Below are 27,773 nucleotides of genomic sequence, written 5' to 3' on the forward strand. Positions count from 1 at the left end.
CTGATAGAAAAAGAAAAGAAAAAAGGGAAAGACACAAAGAAAAGACACAATAAACAAATAAACAGAGTATAAAATATCCATAAAACTGCAAATTCATTTCAGTTATGCGTATTATTTTGCCTGGATAGAAGATGCCTCACCAGACTGGTCCTAAACATTTTGTAGGATGATATAAGTTTAAGACTGTTGCACATGTACCGTGCAACAGTGCTAACTTTAAGGTTTACGCTAAAATGTCCAGTTATCTCGTAAAAACATGAGGGGCCGTGAGTATAAATTGCCGTAATCCTTTCACTGTTGTTGATGCGGATGGGGATATCTACAGGAACGTAGCGTGTTAGCTTCATAGTACTAACCGATGCCAACGTGGGCCTCTAGGATCATGCTGACGTCGTTGGCTCCGTCTCCGATGGCCAGCGTGATTGGGTGCTCCTCGGAGGCTTTGATCAGCTTTACAATCTAGAAATATAAAAACAGTGATATCATACTTCCTCTTATGTCTTTTACAGGAACTCCTGTGTGTTGAAAAAGAATACAAGTCAGTTGTCTTTGTACTTGTGCTTTCTGGAGCGGCGCCATTCGACAGCAGAGCACGGCGCTGCAGTTGCGGCAGATTTCTAGGAAGATTTCTTTGTAGTTCCCCGCGTTTGAGTCCTCCGGGGTGGGCCTCATCACCGCAGAGAGGGTGGCTCCGTCGATGATCAGACCGTAGTCAGTGCAGTCACCTGACAAACTGGACAAACGGAAACAGACATTTCATTCAGCTACAAAAACACACTTTCTTCTATTGTTGTCTTACTGCAAGACAGTCCTAGAGAGCCACTGTTCCGCATGTTTTAGGTTTCTCTCTGCTCCAACACACCTGATTCTAATGATTTGCTCGTTATCAAGCAGCTGATGCTCGTCACAGTTTGATTATTGTCAGACTCAGGTGTGTTAGGGTAGGGTAAAACCTAAAACATGCAGGACAGTGGCTCTCCAGGACCGGAATTGCCCACCCCGTCTAAGTGCAACAAACACAAACACACACCCAGAGAAGGTGTCCCGGGTCATGCCTCCGTGCTGCCTCAGGACGGTCCTGCTCAGGTCGAACAGGACGTCGTGAAGGCTCTGCTCCTCGGTGCGTTTGGTGGTCAGCTCCAGGATCTGGGTGTTGCGGTGAAACAGCTTGCTGGCGTAGCAGGTGGCAGCTGCCGTCTCCATCTTATCACCGGTCAGCACCCACACCTTCATACCCGCCTTGTGGAGAGACTCGATGGTGTCTGCCGCTTTTTCCTGGAGCCTGTCGTGAAAGAAAGTAGAAAAACAAAGACCAAAAAAAAAGAGGATTAATTATAAGAGAAAAGGAGAAATACCCCAGCAACAATACCTGGAGCATCTTCATTCTGCCTGTTTCTACACAGGATGAGTTGGCATGCAATGCACTCTGGGTAACAATCTCTTTTTAGCCTGCACTGTAACTGCTTTAGAAGAGAGTGTGCAGAAGTGGGGCAGCACTTCCAGAATAAAGACTTTAAAGTCAAGAAATTTAGATCCAAAAAGGGCACGCAGGGCACCTGAATGGGTATAATAGAGTGAGAACAGAGCCAAGGGCTGGTTTTCTATATAATTACCTGTCCTCCACCGCAGTGGCTCCCAGCAGAATCAGGTCTTTCTCTATGTTGTCGTAGGCCTCAGCCAGACGTTTGTCTCGGTCCTGTAGTGCCAACTTGGCCCCGCTGAGCAGGTGGCAAACCTCTTGGTACTGTTCGGGACTCAGAGGACGATAGGCAACACAAAGCGTCCTCAAACCCTCCTGGAGGAGAGGAGAGAATAAACAGGGTTAGACTGGTATATTAATGACTGTTTTCAATGGGCCTTTTCTTACATGTTCCATTTGAAACATATATCTGCTTGAGTTTGAGCTCTGGGTGTGAGTGTGTGGGCAGCAACTGCTCTTTCTATCTGAACCTCACCAGGTCAAACGCCCACCGTAGATCTTCCTGTTTGCACTCAAAGCTGCCGTTAATCTACAGCTGCAACCACGACAAGTGAGCTCTGACCCAGTTCACCTACAGGAACTTCATCCTCAGATACTCTTACTTTAGTGGGTCACATGCTTCATTTCCTCTGAGATTTCTGGATCACCAAATGTGTATTAAGCTAAAACACAGTTCAGTGTCCATGCCACTGATTGATTTAAGTGTTTCAGGCGCAGTGAGATCATGAAATACATGTTTATCAGCTGTAATGTCGAACAGCTGACAGGAAAAACTGCCAGGGCATTTTATATGTGTTAGAAGCCACTGATAAATACAGAACAACTGTTCGATGAAAGTGGGCCACGCTCTACTCTTCAACTTCCTGTGGTAACCATGGAAACCTATGTGGTCTTGTACCATGACTGGAAACTACTGGGCACATCTTCGGTGTGTGTGTGTGTGTGTGTGTGTGTGTGTGTGTGTGTTGTGTGTGTATGTGTGTGTGCTCTCACCACTGCATTGTGCTCCACCCGCGCTCTGACCTGCTCCACCTTGCCTGATACAACCCTGGGGAAGATGGACGAGTCTGCACCTTTACAGAACAAAAAGAACTCACCTGCTCTCACACACACACACACACACACACACACAGACACACACACACACACACACACACACACACACACACACACACACACACACACACACACACACACACACACACACACACACACACACACACACACACACACACACACACACACACACACACACACACACACACACACACACACACACACACACACACACACAGGGGGAAGTGTGTTAGAGCGAAACCATACAAATAAACTACCCGCATACATGCATGTTAGCAGTTTGAAGCGTATTACCAGAGCTGGACCTGACAATGACGCTCATCCTCCGTCTGACTGAGTCGAATGTCAAAACCTCCAGCAGCTCAAACCTTAAACAGAAAACACACATTGAAATGATGCAGTAGTTACACTGCGGTTGTGGGGAGCTGCGACATCAACACGCTGAAATGACAGAATCCTACTCAGTGAGTTTAAACACAGATCAGCATCAGTATGAAAGTCAACCAACAACAATCATCTCTGTTCTAAATGTATACTCATAGCTGGTAGGCTGCTGCAGCGGTAATAGACAACTCCAATTTGTTGCAGATAGAAAAATGAATATGTATTTAGCACAAAGTGGGAGCAAGGCATGTGGTAGTGGATCTATGCACAGGCAAAACGTTGACCCCACAACCCATTTTCAATGCGGCGCCCTCACTGGCATTGTGCAAGATAAATGCATGAAGACATTTACAAGGAAAATAATTAATTACATTTTTTAAAATGAATTAAAAGATTTCAGAAATATAAATAAATGCAAAAATAAATAAACAGCAAATAAATGAAGAGGAAATATGAATTTACGTCACATTTTATGAATTGATTTATTAATCATTGATTAATGAATCCCTGAATTTCTTTTAAATGCATATTCAATGATTTATCAAGTCATTTATTTATGCATGTCATTGTTTTTAATCATTCTAATCACAAATACATACGTTGCTAACAAAACTATATAACGTATATGTGTATTTAAGCTACTTCTGCACGTTTCTTGGTCCAAAACCAATGTTTGAGAAACGACCAAGATGAGAAATCTAATCATAGGTGTGTGAAATAAACAAAATAATAGATGCACAACAATAATCGAAGTACTTGCTCTGCTACAAGTCAGTTATAGAGGGTTACAGAGATAAACAACATTGTTTTAAAGGGACACACTCACCTCTCGATCTCATCGTCCCTGTTCAAGATCTCCATGTGACTGTCCTTGAGTCTCAGGTAGGTGAAACCGAGCCTGCGGACACAGCAGAGCAGCGTTACTGGAAACAGAGGTGACTGAACTGAATGACAACCAAAAAAATAAAGAAAAAGACAGAAAGAAAAGGGGAAAAATGTTTCAGTGTGTGAGTGTGTGTGCTCCACCTCTTCATGCCCTCCACCAGCGCCACCTCGTCTGGAGACGAGGAGATGTAGAAGGAAGTGGACTTGCCCTGGTGGATGCCGTGCTTGATCCCGTCCACCGTCTCCTCCTCCTTCACCTGCACCGTGTGGCACAAACACAGCGCCCGGAAGAACAGCTCCTCGTGCTCCTGCGGCCGACGGAGAACACGGTGTCACCCTAACGCACACAAACGCACGCGCAAATACACTGACGCTGAGGCTGATGCTCACCCTGGCCCCGGGACCTGGCGACGTGTCGATCATGTCCATCCCCGTTGCACCGGGCATCACCTAGCAACAACACAAATGAAGGACATTTAAATAGGACATATAGGAACGCAATGATATATAAATACGATATAGATAGATATAAAACAGTGATTCGAAGAGCATGAATTGGATCCATTAATAGAAGATGACAAGTTTTAAGTCATGTGTCTCTATGACCGAACTGTGAATCCTCTGACATCACGTGGGCACTGGGGAAAATTATATTAAAGTGGTCAAAAATAACAAGAAGACAGCAAATTAGTGTGATGTGCTGTTGAGTGAGGGAGTGGTAACTGCCTTTTTTATGTGGTGCATGAGATTGAGCATGAAAGTTGGTTCTTAACCTTGGAGAATGAGTACTTTTCTTTCTTCAGATGGACCGAGAGATTTGATCGAAAGCTCCAGGAAAGAGCTTAAAAAAATAAATGCATTGATGCTTGGGGGAACAGTCAAAATGTGTGGGGAGTCTTGTCTTAGTTGGGTTCAGTCATCTTAAAGGTCCCATATTCTGCTTATTTTCATGGTATGTTGTAAATGGGGGCGACTGTGGCTTAGTGGGGGAGTGGGTCGTCCTCCATTCGAGAGATTGGCGGTTCGATCCCCACTTTCCCACATGTCGAAGTGTCCTTGGGCAAGACACTGAACCCCGAATTGTTCCCTGTGCTGTGCATGGGTGTGTAAAGGTTGTGTGAATTAGTTTAGATTAGATGGTTTGTAGATGTCCACTGCCATCAGTGTGAATGTCTGTGTGAATGGGTGAATGTGACAAACACTGTGAAAGCGCCTTGAGTAGTCAGAAGACTAGAAAGGCGCTATATAAGTACAAGTCCATTTTATTTTCAGGTTCATACTTGTATTTTGGGTTGTTCACAGGCTTTAACACATTATTTCTCTCAAACTGTCTATTCATCCTCTTCTTTAGAGCCCGTGAGCCCCCCTCCAGAAAAATCCCAGTCTAAAGACACAGTTTCTGAATACAGGCTGTGTATTTCTCTGTGGATTGAGTGTTTTGATACTTTCACAGTATTTATTAAGCACCTTAACCTGCTTTATAACAAAAGAAATACACAGAAATCTCTCTTTTTTACAATATGGATCCTTTCAGGTCGGAAACAAAAATGTTACCTGTCCGTTACAGATGGCGTGAGGTACATAGACGTGTCCGTCCACGCAGCACTCTATGAACTCCATGTTGTTCTCTGTCAGAGTGCCCGTCTTGTCCGTAAACACATACTCCACCTGGAAAGAGAGCGGGATAAGTCTCTCAGTAACGTTAGCTTTTTTGACGTCTGCCTGTCAAGAGAGCTCTTTGCTACCTGTCCCAGCTCCTCGTTCAGGTCGGACGTGTTGACCACGGCTCTCTCTCCCAGCTCCTCGTCAAACATCTCGTCGTCCCACATGATGAAATAGGAGCCCAGGAACTTCTGCATCTCCACGGTGACGTACATGGAGACGGGAATGATGTAGTTGAAAAGAACCATGAAGGCCAGGAAGTCTGTGAACGCCCTGATCACCTGAGGAAGAGGAGGATGAGAAAGGTAGGGAGGGGATGAAGAAATCTTCTTTTTTCCCAGATTGAGGGGATGTAAGTAACAGACTCACGATGTGTCTCTGTCTCTCTGGTTCTGTCCTGTCGTTGTACCAGGGCTCGTCTCTGTTGGGGTCGGCCTGCCACACGTATTTCAGCGCGGTGTTGACGAGGGCCTTGCCGATGAGAATGCACAGGTAGACCACCAGGTAGGCGTTCATCGACCTGCAGGGGGAGACAACGCGGGGTGTTTTACGTTTCCACTGATAGAAACCGAGCACATAACAGTGCATGGATACAGGCATTTACCCAGAGCCAAGGCCATTTTGGCAAAAAGAAGACAAATGCAAATCAAACGAGTTAATCAGGCCCAAGCTGCTACCAAGTGTAAATGTAATCCACCTACAGTCGCTCATATCTACACGCCATCTGGATACAAGATGCATATCAACCCAGGATGGACAGAACCAGTCTGTGCAGTAAGCCAGATGGATGGGTTAAACATTAAATGATTACCTAAGACAGTGTTCACAGTTTATAATACGTATATGAAGATGAAAGAGAGAGAGAGCGAGCCTACTTTTCCACAGCAGAGCGTTTCTGGGTCTTCGACTGGTAGTTGAGAGCCATCTTTGTTTCCATGCCGGTGTAGATGGCGACCGCTAAAAGGGAGGTGGAGGTGAATGTTGAACGCAAAGTTAGTTTGACAAAATCTTAACTCAAGATCCATTGTGCAGCTTTTTCCAGAGCTTTCATTTAGAGTCCACAGTCTTGCTCACTTGTCGTGGAGGTATGTGCATCCTTATACAACATGCAAGACCACCTGTGATCGAAAAGGCAGACTTGGTCTACCTTTACTCCTTCTCTCTAGTCAGTGTAATGTTTCAGGTGATATTACCATAGATGTGCTCAGTGTTCTTGAGTGTGGCTCCTCGGAGAAGCAGGTTCTCAGATCCTAGCGGTCTGCAAACAGACAAACGGCTCATTTTCATCGCTCTTATTTTGAAAGTGCTCTTGCTGAATTATTCTCCCCTCGTAATCATATGCAACCTAATAACAAAATCCTAATTAAAGAACTAACTGTGTCTGGGGTTTTTTTGTTTTCACGTCTCACAACACACACTTTATTTTAATCTTCGTGGGTGTAACCGCAACCTGAAGCGTTTATTTACATTTCAAGGCGATTTTCCCAACAAAACACAGATAAACGCAAAGTTGATGCCCAATGAAACACTACTACTGTGCTATATTACCACCCTATGATCCCCTAACCCTCATCATTCAACTATGACCATATTATCTTCGTTTTGTTATTATCTGACCTTGTTTTCTAATTTTTACTGTTTCTGCTGGCATGTTTTCTCCTTTATTTCTGTTCATCTATTTAGTCAGTCTTGCATTGCGTTATCTTATCTTGAATCTTTATGAGGGAAAATGATCATATTCCTGTGATATACAGTATAAGGGCTTCTTGTTACCTGGCCACCGGCTCATTCTCCATGTACACGTTGATACGGCCCACAAATCTGCGTAGGAAAAACATGTTTCAGACATTTTTTTTGTAAAGGCAGTGTCCTTCAGTTGTGTGTGTGTGTGTGTGTGTGTGTGTGTGTGTGTGTGTGTGTGTGTGTGTGTGTGTGTGTGTGTGTGTGTGTGTTTGTGTGTGTGTGTGTGTGTGTGTGTGTGTGTGTTTCTGTGTGTGTTGTACTGACTTGTACAGGTCCGGCTGTGGTTGTTCACATTCTATAGTAGCGTGGATGGAGTCCACCTCCTTATCTGTATTGTAAGCTTTAGTGTCCTGAACGGCATAGTACGTCTAGAGAGGAGAGAACAGATGGGTGAATAAGAAGAGCCCTGGCACGTTGGATAAAGTGAACACACACACACAAACATATATTGTACACACCTTGTGGCTGCTCTCTCCGTCCAGACTTGCCGTAGTAACAAAGCAGGTGCCATCATCTCGAGAGGAGGAGAGCAGGATGAGGTCGCAGGGAAAAGACTCGTTTTCTTTCACCAGCACAACATCTCCAACCTGAGGCACACACAGAAGAAGCCTTGGTATGTTTACTTAAAACACGCACCGGGTCTTACAGGATTGTTTAAGACCCAGATATTGCTAATGCAGTTTGCCTAACAGGCTAACCTTCTGCTTTACCACCTGTAAACATACACTTCAGCCAACGGTTTGTTCTCTCACGGGACATTTGATCCGTAACAGGAACTCTGCATCTGTTATTTTAGCTGCGACATCACTCGCTGAATACATTACAAAACACACATCAATATAACAGACCTTTAAACATGAATTTATGTCAGCACACACACACACACACACACACACACACACACACGCAGCTTAGCAGCAGGAAAATCCCTCGGCCTGAGCCAATGAAACAAATGCACCAAAGCTCTGCTCATGTTATATGGGGTGAAAGTGATTCATCTCGTGACAGCGCACACATACCCTGAGCTTGCGACTCTGCTTGCGGACCACCTTCCCGTGCTGCACCACGTGGACGGGACAGTGGTTGACAGAGTTGTCCGCTTTGTGTCTCAACCAGTCCTCGTAACCCTGAAACGGAGAGGAACAGAGACAGGGGTTGTGGTGTTAGTGTGTGTGTGTAGGTTTTTTACAAAGGGTGTTTGATGTCATATCCAATAACGCACAGTCAAACCTGTGGGTCTCACCTGTTTAATGGCGGTGACTGTGATGACAAAGAAGAGCGGCAGCCCGCTGGTGATGGGGCTGGTGGGAGTGTCGATGATCAACTGCAGTGACACACACGGACAGAGAGAATTAAACGGCGGACATAGATTTAGGGTGGAATAATATATTAAAATGACAGACAGCTTTAAGAAGGAGCACGTAGTAATATCTGACATTTACAGGGAGACAAGGAGACGCACAAAAATACTGATGGACCTCGTCTGCTCCCACAAACAAATACAGGGACTTTAATTACAGTGGAGAGAAACTTTAGGTTCGGGTTCTTCCTACTTGTTTCGCAGAATACACACATAAAATCAGAGCATTTATTAATTAACCACTAATCCTTGAGTGGCTACAGTGATTTTAAAACAGCTTCAGGTGTCTCCTTTCTGTTTTATCTCCCTTCTCTTTCCTGTTCATCGTTTTCCACCACTCATCCGCCCATTGAATCAAAACTCACAACCAAATCTGACATTTTTAAACAACTCGATTGGCGCAGTAATGCTGATGTAATGCGATCACACGTGTCTTTATAGAGTATTTTATAACATACATAATATTCACAACAATTCAGCTAATTGGACTTTTGATTGCAACATCTAAATTGTGATAAAAAATGCATGAATCAGAAAGTATTTGATCACAGCAGCTGTACAGAAAGAAAAGCAGAAAATCTATATAATGGATGTAAAAGCTTTTACCTGAACCAGAAATATGATGAGGAAGTAGAAGTTGGCGACTCTCCTGAACTGCTCGAACATGTTCTTTGGGACGAAGTTCCAAAAAGTGTACTGGAAGACATGAGACAGACTCCCGATGATACAACGTGGAGACAATATGTGGCTTCTTGTTATCAGGAATCCAAACAGGGTCGAGTTGAAGTGGAGGATAAAATGCCTTTTCATTGATTTTACCATGCGTAGGACTGTCGATCAGAACTAATCCAGTATCATTTAACAAGTATAAATCTATTATTAACCACAGTCATAAAGGCCTTTTACAAAACTGGAAAAAACATTATTAATGAACCAATGGCTTAAGTATCTTTTTATTTAATAATTTAAATATTTAGAGTCCCATTTTCTTTCACCTAGAATAACTCACTTCCATCATAAAAGACTAGTACGTATGTTATTTCAGTGTGTTGTGTTCTGTGTGTCGGACCTTGGAGGAGACTATTCTGTTGTCGGGGAATCTCTGTTGTATGAAGGCCTCCGTTCCTGGAGGAGGCTCCTTGTGTCCGATGTAAATCGTCCTGCTGTCCACCCAGTTCTCCTCCCCAGCGCACTGCAGGCAGAGACAAAAGACACGTTAGAGTGTGTCACGTGAACTCAGATTTCATTTTCAAGTGTTAAGCGTTTTGTCGGCAGTACGCGTCACTGGGTAAAGCTTTTCTGTACAATAAACCCTAATTTTCCATTTTATTGGATTCCTAAATTTAACTAGGGCTTTATGGGGGATAAATAAACATATGATGATCCTATACACACACACACACTCACACCCACCCACACACACACACACACACACACACACACACACTGAAACAGATTTGCAGACGTTTACAGAGAGTCAGAATGAATGAGTAATTTCGCCTCTATGAATGAGAGCTTTTGTTACCACGGATACACGGACTTGCATGTGACTCAGACTGGAATGCGGAATACACACACACACACACACACACACACACACACACACACACACACACACACACACACACACACACACACACACACACTGATAAGACACCTGATCTGACGTCTCGTTTCAGTATCTCCACAACATTAAGGATCCAGAGGAACTCTCCATAACCATTTTATTTTTCTAATAGTAAATTACTTTCTCATAAACGACTTATTTCAACACAAACTCTTTGTGTGTGTGTTTTTTCTGCAGTTAAACCTGAAACATGCAAGTATGCAAGACCCTTGAGCTTAGGCAGGACTGGACTTGAACTGGGAACACACACACTTACACACACTTTACGTGATTTGGGAAACACACATTAGTTCTATTTGCATAAAAGCTATGAACCCTATGAAAACACAGGGGCTGCAGCTAATGATTATTTCCATTAAAGATGAACCTGCTGGTTATTCTCTTTAATCATCAGTTCCCAAAGTACAGGGGGAAGTCTGCAAATGTCTTATCATAACACCAGTAAGCATCTCATTCCTGCTTCCCACCTGAGATGCCTTATGAGGCTTCAGTCCAAAAACGAACTGACCCTCCGTCCAGAGGGCTTTCGTGTCGTAGCAGGTCGTCTTTAAGTACTGAGCAGAATGAGGGGCAGGCCTGGGCGAGACAGTTGGACTCCAGACACACCTAAGTTCTGTCGTCTCTCTCTTTAAGCCCTGAAACATTTTCTGACGACAGCTGTCGATCGATTAATTCATCAATAAACTGTCCGCGCGCACGCGCGCGCACGCACGCACGCACACACACACACACACGCACACACACACACACACACACACACACACACACACACACACACACACACACACACACACACACACACACACACACACACACACACACACACACACACACACACACACACACACACACACACACACACACACAGGCTAACAAGAGCTGACAGTAATCTGTGGCTGATGGATGAGATTGAGTGTCAGGAGGCTGCACGGCCCACTTTCTTCACACACTCTCTCTGTCTGTCTGTCGGCCTCACACACACACACACACACACACACACACACACACACACACACACACTAACCTGTTAACACACTGCTCTAAGATTACCTTGTTTGAAATGGAGAACTATTTCAATCCCGTGACCTCTAACTGTTCATGTGAGAGCAGAGAATGAAAATGAAGGTGAATCTCCGAGACAAACATTCAGGAAGTCGTCCTTACGTCCCTGCCTTCACTGCCCTGGTCTTTTACCTTATTGAAGGCCAGTGTTAATTCTGTGTTGAACCAACATCACATCCATCGTATCAGAGTAACTAACTGACTTGGTATCTGATTTACGTTAAAGGAGGAGATGAAAACCAGATAGCCTGGAGAGCTTGCCAACTCTGTCGCCCACACAGCGTTACTGTTCCTCCTCTTCTCGCCCACCCGCCTGCTCCGTCTGCTTCACCTAACATGTTTCAGGGCCAAACATATACAGGAGCGCACGAGCACGCCGTTACATAAGTATGCTGGACATTATGGAGATGCTACTGTACTGTGGTGGTGGCTTGTTCGCCTGATTGTAAGACAGAGAAAAGGTTATAATGATAAGCCTGTGAATGTTCTCATGTGTCCAGGTCGTCGTTCTCCTCAAAGCAATTTCAGTCAAAAGCAACTGGACTCGATTATTTGTCTAGGAAGACGTTTCACCTCTCATCCAAGAGGCTTCATCAGTTCTGGGTCTCCACACCAGTTAGTTGGACCAGGACCAGGACCAGGCTGGGACTGGTCCATATATACAGTCCCAGCCTGGTTCTGGTCCTGGTCCAGTCCCAGCCTGGTCCTGGTCCTGGTCCAGTCCCAGCCTGGTCCTGGTCCTGGTTCAGTCCCAGCCTGGTCAGATGCGTACATGAGCTGATGAAGCCTCTTGGATGAGAGGTGAAACGTCTTCCTAGACAAACAACCAAGTCCAGTTGCTTTTGACTGAAATTACTTTGAGGGTAATAATGATAACAAACGTTACAGTTAGTAGGTTAGCTGCAGCCATAATAATTTGATCATCTCTTCTGTCAGTGCTGTAGTCAGTCATTTAGAGCGAATATGACCTGCTCTGCTTTGAGTGGCTACTTACTAAATCAATATTTTGACATGAAATATTGATTTATTGATTTAAAAATGGTTCTCAAGAGTCCATGAATGAGAAAAACATGACGTAATTGACCAATCAGAATGGAGTATTCTTCGACAAAGTGGTGTTAATAATATAAATCAAAGTGCATTTAACATAGGAAAATGGAAGACAAAACAACAAATATTGTCATGTCAGATGTAACGGCATTTTGTCACTGATTTTGGCTAGTGTTACGTTTTTCTACGTGTGTTCACTTTGACGTAATGAGCTTTGCGCCTTCAGTGGAAACAACCTTCCCTTTATAAAGTCTCCCATCTGTCGAATAAACACCAGAAACTTTGCCAACATCAGTCCAGTAATGTTTTGTTTTTATAATCTGGGCACTTGCATGAATATGTGCAAAACCAGATAATAAAACTGTATTTCTGATGGAATCACTACTGCATCATACCAGGACGCTAAAGTGAAGTTTGATGACTGTAAGATAAATCTGAAAGGAGACAGATGGCACCGCCACGGGAGAATCCGTAGGCCTCCTCCTCCTCCTCCTCTCTTACTGTCATCTCTGCTCCTTAATGCAGCTTGATTGGTTTTCTCACCTCTATCCTCTCCATCTCTCACCACAGCCTGGACGGCCTCTAAGCAGGCAAACGCTCTCCTATCGATTACTTTAAGCTTTCATCCGGATTCAAGCTTTTTACATGAAAGCCTGTCTGTGTTTAATTGAATAAAGCTGCATCTTTACAAAATAAAAACCCGGGCTTATAAAATAAAACTGCCCCTGTGTTCGCTCGGGCCTTTAGCCTTTGGATGTAACAGGAGACTTTGGGCTATTCTGGACGTTGATAATCACTTTTAGCGCCGTTTCATGTTACAGGACGCGGAGTGTATTTATAGTTGGAAGGGAAACATTTGTGGTCAGGGGAGAGGGATGGAGAGAGGCTCGCAGCCTTTGTTTCTGTCTGTCTCACTCAGCGCCCACATCCATTTTCCTTAAAGCCACATTAGTAGAAAGCGCAGGGAGCCTTTCAGGGATCACACGCACACACACACACACACACACACACACACACACACACACACACACACACACACACACACACACACACACACACACACACACACACACACACACACACACACACACACACACACACACACACACACACACACACACACACACACACACACACACACACACACACACACACACACACACACACACACACACACACACACACACACACACACACACACACACACACACACACACACACGCATACACTCACACAAACAGGCAAATGCATGCTGCAACATCAAACATGTATGAGCAAAGGTATACAAGAACAATGACACACTCGGTAGTCACTGGTCCACAGGATATATTTAGACAAGCTATTCTTCCCATCAATTGTGTGTGTGTGTGTGTGTGTGTTGGTGTGTGTGTCTTGACTGAGACAGCAAGACGAAGAAACTCATCCAAAGTGAGAATAATACGGTTGTGGGTAACTTTAAGTATTTTTAGGGTTAGCACCTGAATGTACAAACAGTCATGTGCGTTTTTAAAGAAGTGAAACTAACTAATTTGAATCTCATTTAAAACGCATTACACCTTTTATTTTTAAACTAACTTGTCAAAATTGCCTTGATAGAACAAATGTTTTAATTTGTTAATATCAGTACATAATAAAAAATATGCGTAACTGCAATTATTTAGCCTTTTTGGGAGACATTAGGGTGTTTAACACCAAGGATAATAGTTTATTTCTCTGTTTTTGGAGATAAAGTTTGTGTTAAAATGACATCTACCTCCTTAAAATCATCATTTCCTAATGCATGTAGTGTTAGCAAATACTGGCTTGGACTATGGATTACGCTTCATGGAAAAGATCACTTACACCGTTAAAATACAGAGATACAAGGGTAAAAATTACAGGACAAAATTAGATTGTTACACTCAGAAATGCTTATGAACGCTTTAAAAAACCTTTTCATGAACTGTACCGGCGTATCTATCTGTGTTCCTCGTGTTTCTGTTCTGCATTTGAAAGTCACAGTTTAAAACAATCATATCTTAAGAGTCGATATGTTGGTGTTTTAAAAACATAACTCATTGTTCCCACAGGACTTGAACACAGCATCGCACAGTCAGAAACTGAAGCCCCACTGTGATCAGGAACAGAGGGCCATATTGTAAACAGGAAGAGATGGACCCACCCACACCCACCCACGCACGCACACACACACACACACACACACACACACACACACACACACACACACGCACACACACACGCACACACACACGCACACACACACACACACACACACACACACACACGCACACACACACATGCACACACAGACTTCCTGAAACAAGCAGCCACCCCCCACCTCCATCTCCACCTCCATCTCCACCCGAACCACCAGAGACACAGAGGAGAAAAAGATTCAGGGATGAGAAAGACAAGAGGGGCACGATATTTGATGTGGAGCATCAAACGGAGGCAGCCAAGGCAGAAAAGCAGCCACTAAGATGTTATTCCCTCCAGTATCACCGACAAAAGAGTTTCTTTTTGGATCAAAGAAGCACAGAAAACTTTGAAGACATCGTCTGTCTTTCCCATTTCAATTAGATTAGGATGTTTGTGCTCAAGGAGGTCATTCATTTCCACAGCCAGGCGAGGTACATCCACATAAAACCAATTAATGCACCAGCGCATGACTGAGACATGACTCACAGATGGACATCAGCGACAGCCCTGCAGAGCGTGAGCAAAGCAACATAAACCCGTACACACACACATCAGAACATGTGTGAAGTTTGTGATTTGAAACTGAAAATAGTGCTCAGTCGCTGCACTGACGCCTGGTAAGTAAAGATAACATGTGCAGGAAAAAACACACACAAATGACTATTGTTTGTCTACAGCTTTAAAGGCTGAGCTGTTGTTCGACTGATGATCAATCCCAAAGTATTTTATCTCCCGCTGCAACAGGCGGCCATGAAAATAGGTCTCGACAAGAGCTACGGACGACAACCTGCTCTCTGTGACGGACACACACACACACACACACACACACACACACACACCCTTCACATCTAAATACTGTCATATATCAGGGTTGCCTGTGCAAACACAGTCGAATGCATGAAGTGTGTGTGTGTTATCTCTTTGCTGCCACTGAGCGACGGAGATAAGAGAAATCCTGTCCCCTTCACTAAATCACCAGGCATTAAATACATAGTGTGTGTGAGTCTGCTTGTTGGTTGAGCGGCGCACGTTTTGGCATCAGGGTAAAAGGGACAAATACATGCAGGGGTGTAGAGATTGGTAGCAGTCGCTCTGTTTTTATCCTCAGTGTTGAGAAGAGAACAGAGCGTTTATCAAAGTCACCACTTTCTTCGCGGCTGCTCCCGACAGACTCAGAGTTTTCAAAACCTGGGGCAGGTTGAAAATGGCGGCGAGTGCGTACTATGTTGTGTTTGAAATGCACGTGGAGATCTTGTGCAGCATGTGCGCCTGGGAGAAAACGATTCATGGCTGCAGCGTGTACATCCACGCTGCAGAGAGATGATGTGGGGGATTAAAGATTAACTGTCAGCCCGACTGTTCTGTGTCCATTGTTATCTTTGTATGTGATATTCACATCATGTGTGTGTCAGTCCGTGTGTCACCTGAGTCCCAGATTAAATGCCAGCTGTGCTCCCCATCTGTCACCACGTCACTCGGCCTCAGCCAGACCGCCAGGCCAAATAAGATGATGATAAATCCTCATCGTCCACCTTCAAGCGCCACCCTTCCGTCCTTAACCATCATGGCGTGTTCACACTGTGACAGTCAGCAGAGTGTTTTGAGCGTAGAGAGGCAATCCAGTTACTGTGATAAACAATTCCCCTGTTTCCACTATTGAAAGCTTCATGAACGTTCTTTTGTTTGAACAGACGTACCCTCTAATTTTCATTCAGTCAATAAAAGCTGCATCCTGTAATCAGCAAGCACAAATGAAAAATACGGAAAACGTCTGTGGGGCAAAACTCTCTGACGTGGTCATGGGCTGACATCGACCTTTGTACGCCTTAAAAGTCCCATTTTGTTCTCATTTTCAGGTTCATACTTGTTTTTTTGGCTTCTACTAGAACATGTTTACATACTTTAATGTTTAAAAAACACATTATTTCTCTCATACTGTCCGTCTGAATAAACCTGTGTTCGCTCACAAACGCTGTGACGTTTTAGCGCCTGTCTCTTTAAGAGCCCAGTCTGCTCTGATTGGTCAGCATTTCTGGGTTTTCTGCAGTCTCAGAGTCTCTGCAGCCGGGGAATGACTGTAACAGCACTTTCCACCTATATATAGCATAGTTGTGACATCACAACCGTACAGGAGTCCTGACGGCTGGTCAAAGAGACAGTTACTGAATACAGACTGTGTGAACTTCTCTCTGGATTGAGCGTTTTGATACTTTAATAGCGTGACGGGGGGAAAAGAGCTGATTGGCGACTCTGTGTCTATCAGAAGAAACTATCCACTAAAGAAAACACAACAGTAAATGTGCTGCTGTTGTTGTGTGCGGAGGTAAAACACAGCCACTCTGGCTTTAACGGAGACGGGAGGACAGAATACTTATTAGTCAAATCCAAGCCAGTCTACGGTAGAAAGGAAACTGTGTGTGTGTGTGTGTGTGTGTGTGTGTGTGTGCGTGTGTGTGTGTGTGTGTGGTCCCTTGGGGATTTAGTGATCTGACCCCTCTAGTCCTCGCTGTTTTGTAACCATCCACACAAACACACACACACACTGATGGCCTGATCACATGAGAACACTGCTGGTATTAATCAGAGCCAGTCAGACTTTACGATTCAGCTTTTGTTCTGGTACGTGTGTGTGTGTGTGTGTGTGTGTGTGTGTGTGTGTGTGTGTGTGTGTGTGTGTGTGAGCTGATACTCTACACCTGCATGTCCTCACAAGCCCATGTACATCTGAAAAAGACAGTTAAAGGTAGAGAGGAACGAGGGAGGGATGACAGAGTTTGTTTAATAAACGATTGAAATGAAGCTTTTTCAGCTTATTTTTTTACATTGTTACTGAACTACTTATGTTGCCAATATTTATTTTAATGCACTAAAACTACTAAATTAATATCAGTTTACTGTTTATAATTGCTGTAGTACTACAAGTGCTATCACTGCAGTTGCTGCTTTAATTATACTTCTATTACAACCACTACAACTCCTCCTACTGTACCTTTACCGCTCCTCTGTTTACTACTAATATGTTTATTTATCCTGCATTAACTACCTTTACTTAAGTACAGTCAGTTCATGCAGCGAGATCCATCCCATAAAACCTGAGTCATCGTCTCAATCAGGCCCTGAGCTGAGTTAACGCTCCTCTTTGAGCAACACCTTCAGTCATTAATCAAAGTGACAGCTGGTTGTTCCGAGCCTCACTGTGGAATGCCACACACACGCATACCAACACACCTGACTCACACCAATGCACGTTCATAACAAAGGTGTGGGCAGGTAGAGAGTTTTTGACTACAGGTGGAGGTACTGCAGGGATCAGCGAGGTGATGTGAGTCACAGATGGTGAGCTAATGATAATAATCTGGTGATCTCGTGCTTTGCTCTAAATCAATGCGGCTTCATACTGAAAGGGAAAGTATCTGAGAGTAAACAGCAGGACTGCGGACTCCCTGGAGATCATCTAACACGGATATTCACCTGTTTCTATTAGCTATGTGGGTCAGCAGCAGATCGAGAGGAAAGGAGGGGAGAGGAGAGGAGAGGAGAGGAGAGGAGAGGAGAGGAGAGGCGAGGAGAGGAGACACATCAGAGGAGAGGAGAGGAGACACATGAGACGAGAGGGGAGGAGAGGAGAGGAGAGGAGAGGAGAGGAAGGGAGAGGAGACACATCCGAGAAAAGGAGAGGAGACACATGAGAGGAGAGGAGACAAGAGGGGAGGAGAGGAGAGGAGAGGAGATACATCAGAGGAAAGGAGAGGAGACACATGAGAGGAGAGGGGAGGAGAGGAGAGGAGAGGAGAGGAGACACATCAGAGGAAAGGAGAGGAGACACATGAGAGGAGAGGAGACAAGAGGGGAGGAGAGGAGAGGAGAGGAGAGGAGAGGAGAGGAGACACATCAGAGGAAAGGAGAGGAGACACATGAGAGGAGAGGAGACGAGAGGAGAGTAGAGGAGAGGAGAGGAGACGAGAGGAGAGGAGTAACCTTCTGACCCTCTGTCAGCTATACAGAGAAACTATTAGCCTGGTTTCCACAGAGCAGATCTCAGTAGGGAACGGGGATAATGTGTCTGCTTTACCACGCTGCACGCACGACTTCTAGCTCCAGATTCATCCTTTGCCACTTTGAGGACCCAGAATGACAATTACACATACTCAGTGTTTTCCCAAAGTATTTACCTCCCCCGAAAGCTGTTCGTAAGCTGCTTTATTACACTCAGTGACTTCCCTGAGATGCAGGATGGATGCAAGGCGGGGCGGGAGGCAGAGCGGCTCACAGGCTAGCCACTGTGCTTCACCTCGGAGCTGTATAGAAGACCATTGTTGTGGATTTCCTGTGGATAAGCAGTCATTCTTCGGATGTTAAAGGACTAAACTTACACACTGTTAATACTTGCTTCATTGTGTCTGTGAGTGCACGTGAGAGGAGGGGCTGCAGGGAGTGCTGCTGATGATCACATGATCCCCCGTGACTTGACCTAATGCTGCATTCAGGTCGCATAGGATTAACTGTGGCGAAAGCTTGACGGTTAAAAGTAAGGACGTGGAAGCTTTTGTAGGAAGTTTGCGAGTAGAAGCCCATTATGAAGCTGAGGTGGACGTTTTTTTTAAGCTTGTACAATGAATGTACAATAATTTAATAATTGAATCTTTGCTCTTTACCTCTCTTACAAAATGCCAATGATTCAGCTCATCATGAACGCACCTCCCTTTGCAAACATCACATGGAGAACACGACCGGTCTGACTCAGAGTCTGTCTCTATCTGCCCAGCATTCAAAACAAATTAACCTCTTCACGCACCCTTTTTCTAGACTGGTAGGGGGCGTTCAGGGGGAGATAGCAGGTCAACAGTAGATGCCACATAAAAGCGGTCTACATCATCCGAAAGCTGAGGACCTGATGATTCATTTGAGATTTCAATTGAATTAATTAGTTCAAATGAAAATAAATTGTGAACGTGTATCATGATGATGGTATGGGTTAACTTCTTGTGCTGTATTATGTTTCATAAGTTGCAGCAATTTTGAGTTGATACCATTTGTTGCACAGATTTAGAGCTACACTTAACCAAGTTCTACCACTTGAGAATTCAGTAAAAACACCCCCAAAATACCACATTGTGACACCAAGACCTTGTAGAACAACTTAGAAAAACCCTGCTGTGATTAGGTATCAAAAACAGTTCACTTCTGTTGTGTAAACTGCTCAGATGCTGCCCTTACACCTAGGAAAGCCGCACATCCTCTGAGTGCCGAGCTTATTTTATACAGAAACACATTTTTAAAAATGCTCTCTCTATGAAATGGCTGCTATGGGGACTAACATTAAGACTGTTTAGGGACCCTGGTATGCAGAAATATTAAGACACTGCATAGCTTTTGCCCCAGACTGAAAAGGACACGGTGGTGTAGTGGTTAGCACTGTCGCCTCACTGCGAGAAGGTTCCAGGTTCGCATCCCCGGCTGGGGCCTTTCTGGATTATCCGGTTTCCTCCCACAATCCAAAAGACATAAACACGTTAGGTTAATTGATGACTCTAAAATTGCTTGTAGTCTGTCTCTGTGCGTCTCTATGCGCCCTGCAATAGACTGGCATCCTGTCCAGGGTGTACACCCGATATCAGCTCCAGCCCCCCGCAATCCGGACAGGGACAAGTGGTTGAAGATGAATGAAAAGGATAAGCATAATGGTAATCTGTAAATGGGGCCTCATGGGTACCCATACAACACATTTTCATTCCTCATTGAGGTCAGAGGTCAAGGCCCTGAGAAAATGGCCGTGCCTGTTTTTCGCTCGCCAAAATTGAGCCTAACTTTGGAGAGTTACTTTGCCCCCTTACCGACAAGCTTGTACCCTTAAATTTGTTGGATCGTCTAGTTTCATATGATACAACAAAAACGTGAGCCTGCTAAAGCCTCTGAGAGACAAAAAGTCGCCCGTGGGTTTTAAACTAACACTCATACTGTCAGGCAGGTGAACATACTTCTAAACACTCACCGAATTCAACCAACGACAATATACGCTCAATGAAAAGCAATTAGCAGGTGGCGAAGTAAATGTAATTTAAATGCATCTGAAACAAAGTGATTGTTCCACTTTGCTCAGCAACTTCTTCAGTTAAACGTGTCTGTGTCTGTGTGAGTACCCGGGTCACACTAAGTGCCTGCATTGATCTGCGGACACTCGGCATGCTTTAAATAACCCTGACTCTGCCATTGAAAACTCTTATGAGCTTTGCCTTTGCAGGCATTTTTAGGCTGCTGCAAGTTTTTACGTGAAGTAAGTTGAAGACACATGAAATATTTAGTGGATTCATCAAAATATGGGGGTTTTTGTGCAGGGTATGGTCTGGACAATGTTTATTGTTATCGCTGAGGATAGAAAAAAATCCCAATTAACTGAAAACTAGTGGTCTGTACTGTACATGCAGACACTGGAGTCAACGACATCTCTTCACTTTCTTTTACTTGTGTCCATTTAATATGAAGTTACAGCCAGAGACAGTTAGCTTAGCACAAACTACGGAAGCAGGTTGAAACAGTAAAAATGTTGTTTTTACTGACATCTGCCTTGACTCATCCAACTACAGTCCGAAGCACTTAGGGCAGAAGCCGTAATGCATTTGTATTATTGGTAACAACCTGCATTCCTGCGGGGTTCATCACGCATTTTTATTTTCCTCAAGGTGACAGTGCCATTAGCTGCTGGTCTAGTGTACATGTGCTTCACCTCACCCTGTTTGTGCTCTCACTTCCTGCCCAAAACACAATGCTGTCTGCTCGTCTCGAAGGAGCTCTGAGAAAAGCACCAAAATGCTTTTAATACTTTTAATCTTCTTCCAATGTGTTTATTTTTCCTATTTTTCCTTCTCTACTTCTCGTAAATGAGAGCACTTCTCTGTCAGGCCTAATGTTGTTGTCCTGTAGGGACACTGCTGCTTAATGGTGTTCATTACACTGTTTGTGTTGCCAGTAATCATTTGACACACACGCACACACACACACACACACAGACTCAGACAGACACAGACACAGACACAGACAGACACACACATCTCAGTAATGGCTGTAACAATTATTAATGCCACAAGTGGAAAAGGATTCACTGTATAGAGGAGAGAAGGAGTCAGACGCACTAAAATCACTAAAACTTTTCCCAAGTTCAGACTGAAAGTGTGGACCATAAAGAAAGAGCCAGTGGCAGAGCGTGTCTGATAAGACCGTCCACCTCCCGGCACCTCTTCCACAACAGTGCAGCTTCACAAAGTTAGCTCATATCAAACTGCCAACGACAGTTTTGTATCTTTCCAGAGGCAGAGTATGATCAGAAGCCTTTAATGTATCACATCAGTATACCATCTTCTCTCTGGGTTACTGCGATCCTAGTAAAACCTCTGCCACAGTGGAGCAAGGTCAGTCAAGAGCGTAACAACAGGAGGGATTGGGGATGAGTGGGACAAAAACTTCAGGCCCACTCTGCCTGCCTGATTCATCTCTCTATTTGACCTTTCTCCGTCTCTACTCCTTTTCTGCCTGTTTGCCAGCTGAACTGACTCCTCTTGATTGGTGTCCAGGGACTCGAAAATCGGTCAAATCCTAATTCAAGTGTCTCTCGGGGCCCCCCGCTCAGTTTGAATCAACTTTGAAAGGCTGTTGCTCGATTATTAGTGTTTTCCTAGGAGAAAATGAAAGGCATGTTTGTTTCAGTTACTCTTCTTTTTAATTCTGCAGACCAAAATAAACACAAACTAATGGGTATGAACTGCAACACATCATCCAATTAGTATGCTGGCCAACCATTTGATCATGCTTAACATCTCTGCGGTATGTTCTCTTCTGCCGTTTTTACTTTTTGTCCCTTCAGCTCAGTTTAATCTTCCCTGTTCACTTCAGTCCGGCTCCACTGCTCCGTTCTGTTCTCGCTGTTTCATTGTCACATGTCCCCATGAATCCCGCTGCCCTTCCATGTCACCCAGGGAGACGAACACACACTCAATGTGTGAGAGGGTGCCGGAGAGGAGGACATTACTGTATGGTCAGTTTGTTCTTCATTATCTCCTTGACAACCATGAGATTAACAATGTCCCTCCCTTTCTCTGTACTCACTTCTACCGCCATTATCTCTCTGTCTGGATCGTCTTTCTTTCTTTAGATCCGAACTCTTATCCAGCATCTCCTGATTCTTTGTGTCCGGTTGTCCCTCCTCCTTTCCTTCTGACTCTGACTGACATCTGTCACAGTCTCATACTAGCGATGGTATTTTATGGATTATAAAAGGGATGACAAACAGACCGCGACAAAAACACAAAAACAATTGTTTTCTTATTATTTCATCCTCCATTCCTGAAACTGCTTGTCAGCAAGTGTGATAATCACATCTCAGTGGGAGGATAGAAATCACAGGACGAGTCACAGGGACGAGGGGAACAATATGGCATCATGTGGCGCTCATGAGACCAGTCACCTGACGAGGGCGGCACCATGGTGGAAACGGATTCATAGAAGTTATGAGTTCTTTGAAAGATCCTCCCGCCTAGTCTGGACGTGGACACTCACATGAACATGCCTTCAGAAACAAATCAAAGACCAGGGTCAGAAAGTACAGAGGATGTGATGTGTAGAAAATTGTAGTAATGTTGTAAAGTAGAAGCGCTTCATGGAGATACAACCTCACGTTTACTCGTGCATTAACGAAAAAACAGACTTGGAGCGTAAATTAAAGCTTAAGGTCGCGTGTACGCCGGTGCAACGTAGTGAGAAAGTGAAAGTGAAATGAGTCGCTGTACAGAATGCAGTTGAAATAAACACAAATGCACTTTGTCCCAGGCGACAGCACACATCCTGGAAGAGAGCCAGTCAGCCCACTGCGCCCGCTCCTCTTCCTCCCACCAGTGAAGGCCTCAACTATTTATAAGATGCTGCTGCAGCTGACTCCTATTTACTGTATGTGAATCTTTTAAACCACTTAAAACTTCAGAGGGAATTTACGTTAAAGCAACATCCTTAAATATACAGAAAACAAAGATCCAACTCTGCCAAAACCTGGGAAAGCTTCGGTTTAGTTTTCCTCTCTGAGATTGTGGCTCACCTGCACATTCAGTGTAAAAAAGTAGTGCTGGGTGGCAAATTTAGTGGGGCCTCTTTGTTTGTGGCCAACATGCTCAAATATTAATGTGCTTATTATTTATTAACGTTAAAATGCTACACAAAGCGCATTTAAAGGATTTCGTCTTGTCACTGGGTTCACTCTAATGCTGCACTCATTATTATCGTTGACCATTACTTATACCGTCCTCCTGGATTATAGCCCCGCGCTACACCTTTAAATGTGTTTCTGACACCAAACTCTCAGAAGCCTTTTTGAGAACCACTTCCTCTCACGCCGCCGAATACAGAGACGCTTCTGACAGCCCGACAGTGTGTTAGAGAGGATCACAGTCGTCTACTTCATGGTTCCTGCCAAAGTGCATTGATGATGTTACGGGATAATCAATGTTTCATGTGCGCGAGATGTTCAGCTGTGGAAATCACTTGAGTGCTCAGCAGTTTAATGCTGGATATTCACATGCCATTCACCGCTGAGTATCATACAGCATGTACTTCCAGGCAATAATAATAATACTTGTGTTTTGTCGCCCTGGCAACAAATGCACATTCAGGTAGAGGAAGAGGAAGCTATTGCATTACCGCTTGCTGCAAAAGTGGCTTCAAAAGTGTTCCCTTTGGATGCAATTCGAAAGCTTTTAACCCTGTCTCAGGAGCTCGATATTCTGAAATAAATCGGCTTTATGTGAAAGAAAACACACTCACAGTCAGTGTGATTCTGTACAAACAAAGATAACGTGCACGCAAACACGGATACAAACATCCTGTGAGTACAAACGGTGCTTTTCATGCTGTCATGGCACATAATTGTTGTAACTATGTAAAAATTGTGTCTTTTGCAGATGCTAAAGGGCAGCACATGAGATTATGCTTAAAGCTTAGCACTGTCGCCTTACAACAAGAGGGTTCCTGGTTTAAATCCCGGCTGGGGCCCTTCTGTGTGGCGTTTGCATGTTCTCCCCGTGTCTGCGTGGGTTTTCTCCGGGTTCTCCGGTTTCCTCCCACAGTCCAAAGACGTGCAAGTGTTAGGTTCATTGATGACTCTAAATTGCCCGTAGGTGTGAATAGTTGTCTGGCGTCCTGTCCAGGGTGTACCCCGCCTCACGCCCGATGTCAGCTGGGATCAGCTCCAGCCCCAGTGACCCCGACAGGGTCAAGCGGTTGAAGATGAATGAAGTGTAGAGTACTCGTTAGACAGATTCATACTGATTAAACTAAACACAAAAGGCAGGAAAGCCATGTTTGAACTTCTCAGTTTAACTCCAACTAGAGAACAAACAGCGACGGTGCTTTTGAAGTCCTGCATTAACAGCAGCTGATGTGGGTCCAGCACATTTTTTACAGTCTCATCACTTCCCTGGATGATTCAGGATAAACACGCAAACTGAGAGAAGGCAGAGGCAGCGCGAACACACACAACGTCAGGAGAAAAAGGGAAAGAGCAAACAGCACGAGAGGGAAACAACTCAACTCTAGGTTGCGACGACTGAAGCGTGAAGCCGTTCGCTCAACCTGAGCGAGAAGTCGGCCTGATGCACCGAAGCAAAGCCCAATCAGCTCCAAAGACTACAATTCTTTTCTTTTTCGGTGTATTTACAGAAAGAAAACCCTCTCTTCCAACACCGACCAATGGAAGATAAGAATCTACTCCTGGAGAAATGGATAGACACCGAAATGTCCGTCCAATGGGGGGAAGCAGTTGACCGGAAGCAACAAACCAATAATCCAAATAATCAATAGTTCTATAACGATGTCTTCAAACAAACAAACAAAGCAAAGCAAGACGTCAGGGCTAAAAGGATGAGAGAGGAGGGGTTGATGTCTGCAGAGTGCACAGTCAGCATTCAGGAAGAGGGGGGGGAAACACACTCCCTTCACTTTTCTTCCTCCCTCTCTCTCTCTCTGACACACGGGCCGTGGGGAACGGTGCGCTCCAGCAGCGAGTCGGCCAGCTATCATTCCCTCGGATAGGGAGAACATTAAGGTGTACCTGCCCCTCTCAGCACTTTCGCCGGCAACCCGGAGCAATGTTATTATGATGACCCAAGTTCGAACAACGTCTCTCTCTGTATCGGCCTCTCTCTCTTTGGATAGAGGCCTCCACGCACCATTAACCCAGGGCCATCCATCATCTGTCTCTTTGTTCAATGGGCTGTAATACACTGTTAATGTAACTGCAATGACACCGATACGAGCCCTTAATGGAGCTTGCACTCTTGGGAAGGAGATAACCGGTCTTAAAAAGCAGTGAAACAGGATTTTTTTATGTCTTTTATGCATCAGCAAATACGGCGATTAACGAGAAGCGAGAAGCCAAAACTAAGTTACACAAAATTAACTTTGTCTTTTCAGATGTTTCTATGGTAATTTCCCGTCTTCAGGCCTTTAATTATTATAACAATGAAACAAGTTAAATAAAAAACGCTGTCTTTGATCTGCATATGACACACAATCATGTACAACTGGTGTAAATGGGCCAAAATTACTTCCTTTTTTAAAGGGTCACAAGCCGAATAAAGGTCAGGAATAGACTGGAACAAAGTACATTTAGTCAATTAAATACAATTTTGAGTAACTTGTACTTGAGTATTTCATTTAATTCTGCATGCCTTAGCTACCTCTGTAACTGTGTTTTTTAAATGACCTTTTATGTGTTTTATTGTTTTACGTGGTTTTTTAAAAACTCAGATCTGTTCAAACAACAGTGCGGCGTTTTAGAAATACGAGGCTTGGACTGGCTTGGACCCGGAAATCATATTTTGAAAGGGTGTAACGTCATCACTTAACAGCCCGATAAGGTTCATTCATTCAACAGCAGCATCGGATCGGTATCGGGTACTGGCCGATACGCTCAGCCCAGGTGTCTGTAACAGTTGGATCGGGGCATCCTTTAGCGCAAATACATATAAAAATCAGCTTCATGTAAAAGGGGCCCCTGAATGTGCCTGAAAAGGGAAGCAGCAGACAGTCAAGCGGTGAAACATCCCACCACAGAGCGGCTTAGTGAGCCCGTAAATCCTCCAGGTAAAGAGGTTAACCCTGGTGCACTCTGTGGATTGTGGACAGCATGGACGGGCTGGTGTTAAATGATTAGCATGAGGCCGAGAGGAAACCTGCCACTGTTGGCACACACACGAGCATGTTTCAACAGCTTCACAACAACATCCATATCCTTCAAAATAAAAGACTACCTCACCTGAGTCCTGGAAAGAAACCACATTCAATACCTTTGGATACACACAAACACTCCAACCATGCATATGCTTTTGTATTTATCAACATTTACTGTTACTGTTGAGACCTACAGTCATTTGAGCATCATTAGAAAGAAACAACGCAAATTTGAGGTTTGTCATTTGTGATCCAGTTGTGCTTAAATCAATATGAAAAACAATTAATAGGGACCTTTAAAAGGTCATCAGAATAGCTATTAGTTTTATGTCATAATCGATATGACTCTGGGAATCATTTTTCACCTCTAATTTACATTATGAAGGCTGTTTTTCTGCAGTCTTGTGGGAAATGTGGGGGCAGGTGCAACGGAAAATGCACCATATGACAAAAAAAGGAAGAAAACAACCTGAAAAAGATCCTTTCCGAATCATTTTTTCCCATTATTTGACTTAAATGATATTTATCCGATCCTCTTTTCGCTCTGCACCCGATGGCTTCCCCTTCGAGCACCCCAGGGACACCCCTGGACCCCACACCGAGCAGCCCTGCTGTGCGTTGACTCCACACGAAGCTACACTAACGTCAGCCAGTCTGCTTGTGAATTATTGACGACTAAACAGAGCCGAGGAGTTCATGTGATCCGCTGCCCTCTGCGTCACCTGGTTACTACTAAATTCCACCTGCCTGCTTACCAGCAACAGTAACAGAGACAACAACATGATGAAGTAATCACTTACTCTAAACGCTTATTTGTGCTACAGCCTGAAACCGACTGGGAAACCATTTACCACTGAGAAAATACAGCAGGTGGAAAACAAACAGAAGGAGATAAGTGATTGGCTTGGTTCTGAAAGTATAGCTGCAGTGTGTGAGGGTATAGTGAACACCAGTAACCCTTTAATCCACTATGGGAAGGCAGGAAGCCAGACAGAGAGAGAGAGGGAGAGAGGGGGGCGGCACTTCCTGTCCAG

The 27,773-nt window shown here is 44.3% G+C and overlaps 1 protein-coding gene across 3 annotated transcripts in view; it reads right to left on the reverse strand.

Moving 5' to 3' along the window:
- Positions 1-27,773, reverse strand: part of atp11a (ATPase phospholipid transporting 11A) — a 43,566-nt gene that overhangs the window by 11,028 nt on the left and 4,765 nt on the right. For all 3 annotated transcript variants that reach the window (XM_083937942.1, XM_083937943.1, XM_083937944.1), the window contains exons 2-22: positions 9,661-9,783; positions 9,198-9,287; positions 8,475-8,555; positions 8,251-8,358; positions 7,690-7,818; positions 7,496-7,599; positions 7,262-7,309; positions 6,682-6,746; positions 6,364-6,445; positions 5,858-6,008; positions 5,572-5,769; positions 5,381-5,494; positions 4,217-4,276; positions 3,968-4,134; positions 3,768-3,839; positions 2,852-2,925; positions 2,474-2,577; positions 1,614-1,795; positions 1,031-1,282; positions 556-733; positions 357-459 (exon numbers count right to left, since the gene is read on the reverse strand). In XM_083937942.1, the coding sequence (XP_083794068.1) occupies positions 357-459; positions 556-733; positions 1,031-1,282; positions 1,614-1,795; positions 2,474-2,577; positions 2,852-2,925; positions 3,768-3,839; positions 3,968-4,134; positions 4,217-4,276; positions 5,381-5,494; positions 5,572-5,769; positions 5,858-6,008; positions 6,364-6,445; positions 6,682-6,746; positions 7,262-7,309; positions 7,496-7,599; positions 7,690-7,818; positions 8,251-8,358; positions 8,475-8,555; positions 9,198-9,287; positions 9,661-9,783 (2,485 nt within the window). The remainder of the gene's footprint in view (positions 1-356; positions 460-555; positions 734-1,030; positions 1,283-1,613; positions 1,796-2,473; positions 2,578-2,851; positions 2,926-3,767; positions 3,840-3,967; positions 4,135-4,216; positions 4,277-5,380; positions 5,495-5,571; positions 5,770-5,857; positions 6,009-6,363; positions 6,446-6,681; positions 6,747-7,261; positions 7,310-7,495; positions 7,600-7,689; positions 7,819-8,250; positions 8,359-8,474; positions 8,556-9,197; positions 9,288-9,660; positions 9,784-27,773) is intronic.

The sequence above is a fragment of the Echiichthys vipera genome (genome assembly GCF_963691815.1).
Source record: "Echiichthys vipera genome assembly, chromosome: 23".
NCBI classification, from domain to species: domain Eukaryota; kingdom Metazoa; phylum Chordata; class Actinopteri; order Perciformes; family Trachinidae; genus Echiichthys; species Echiichthys vipera.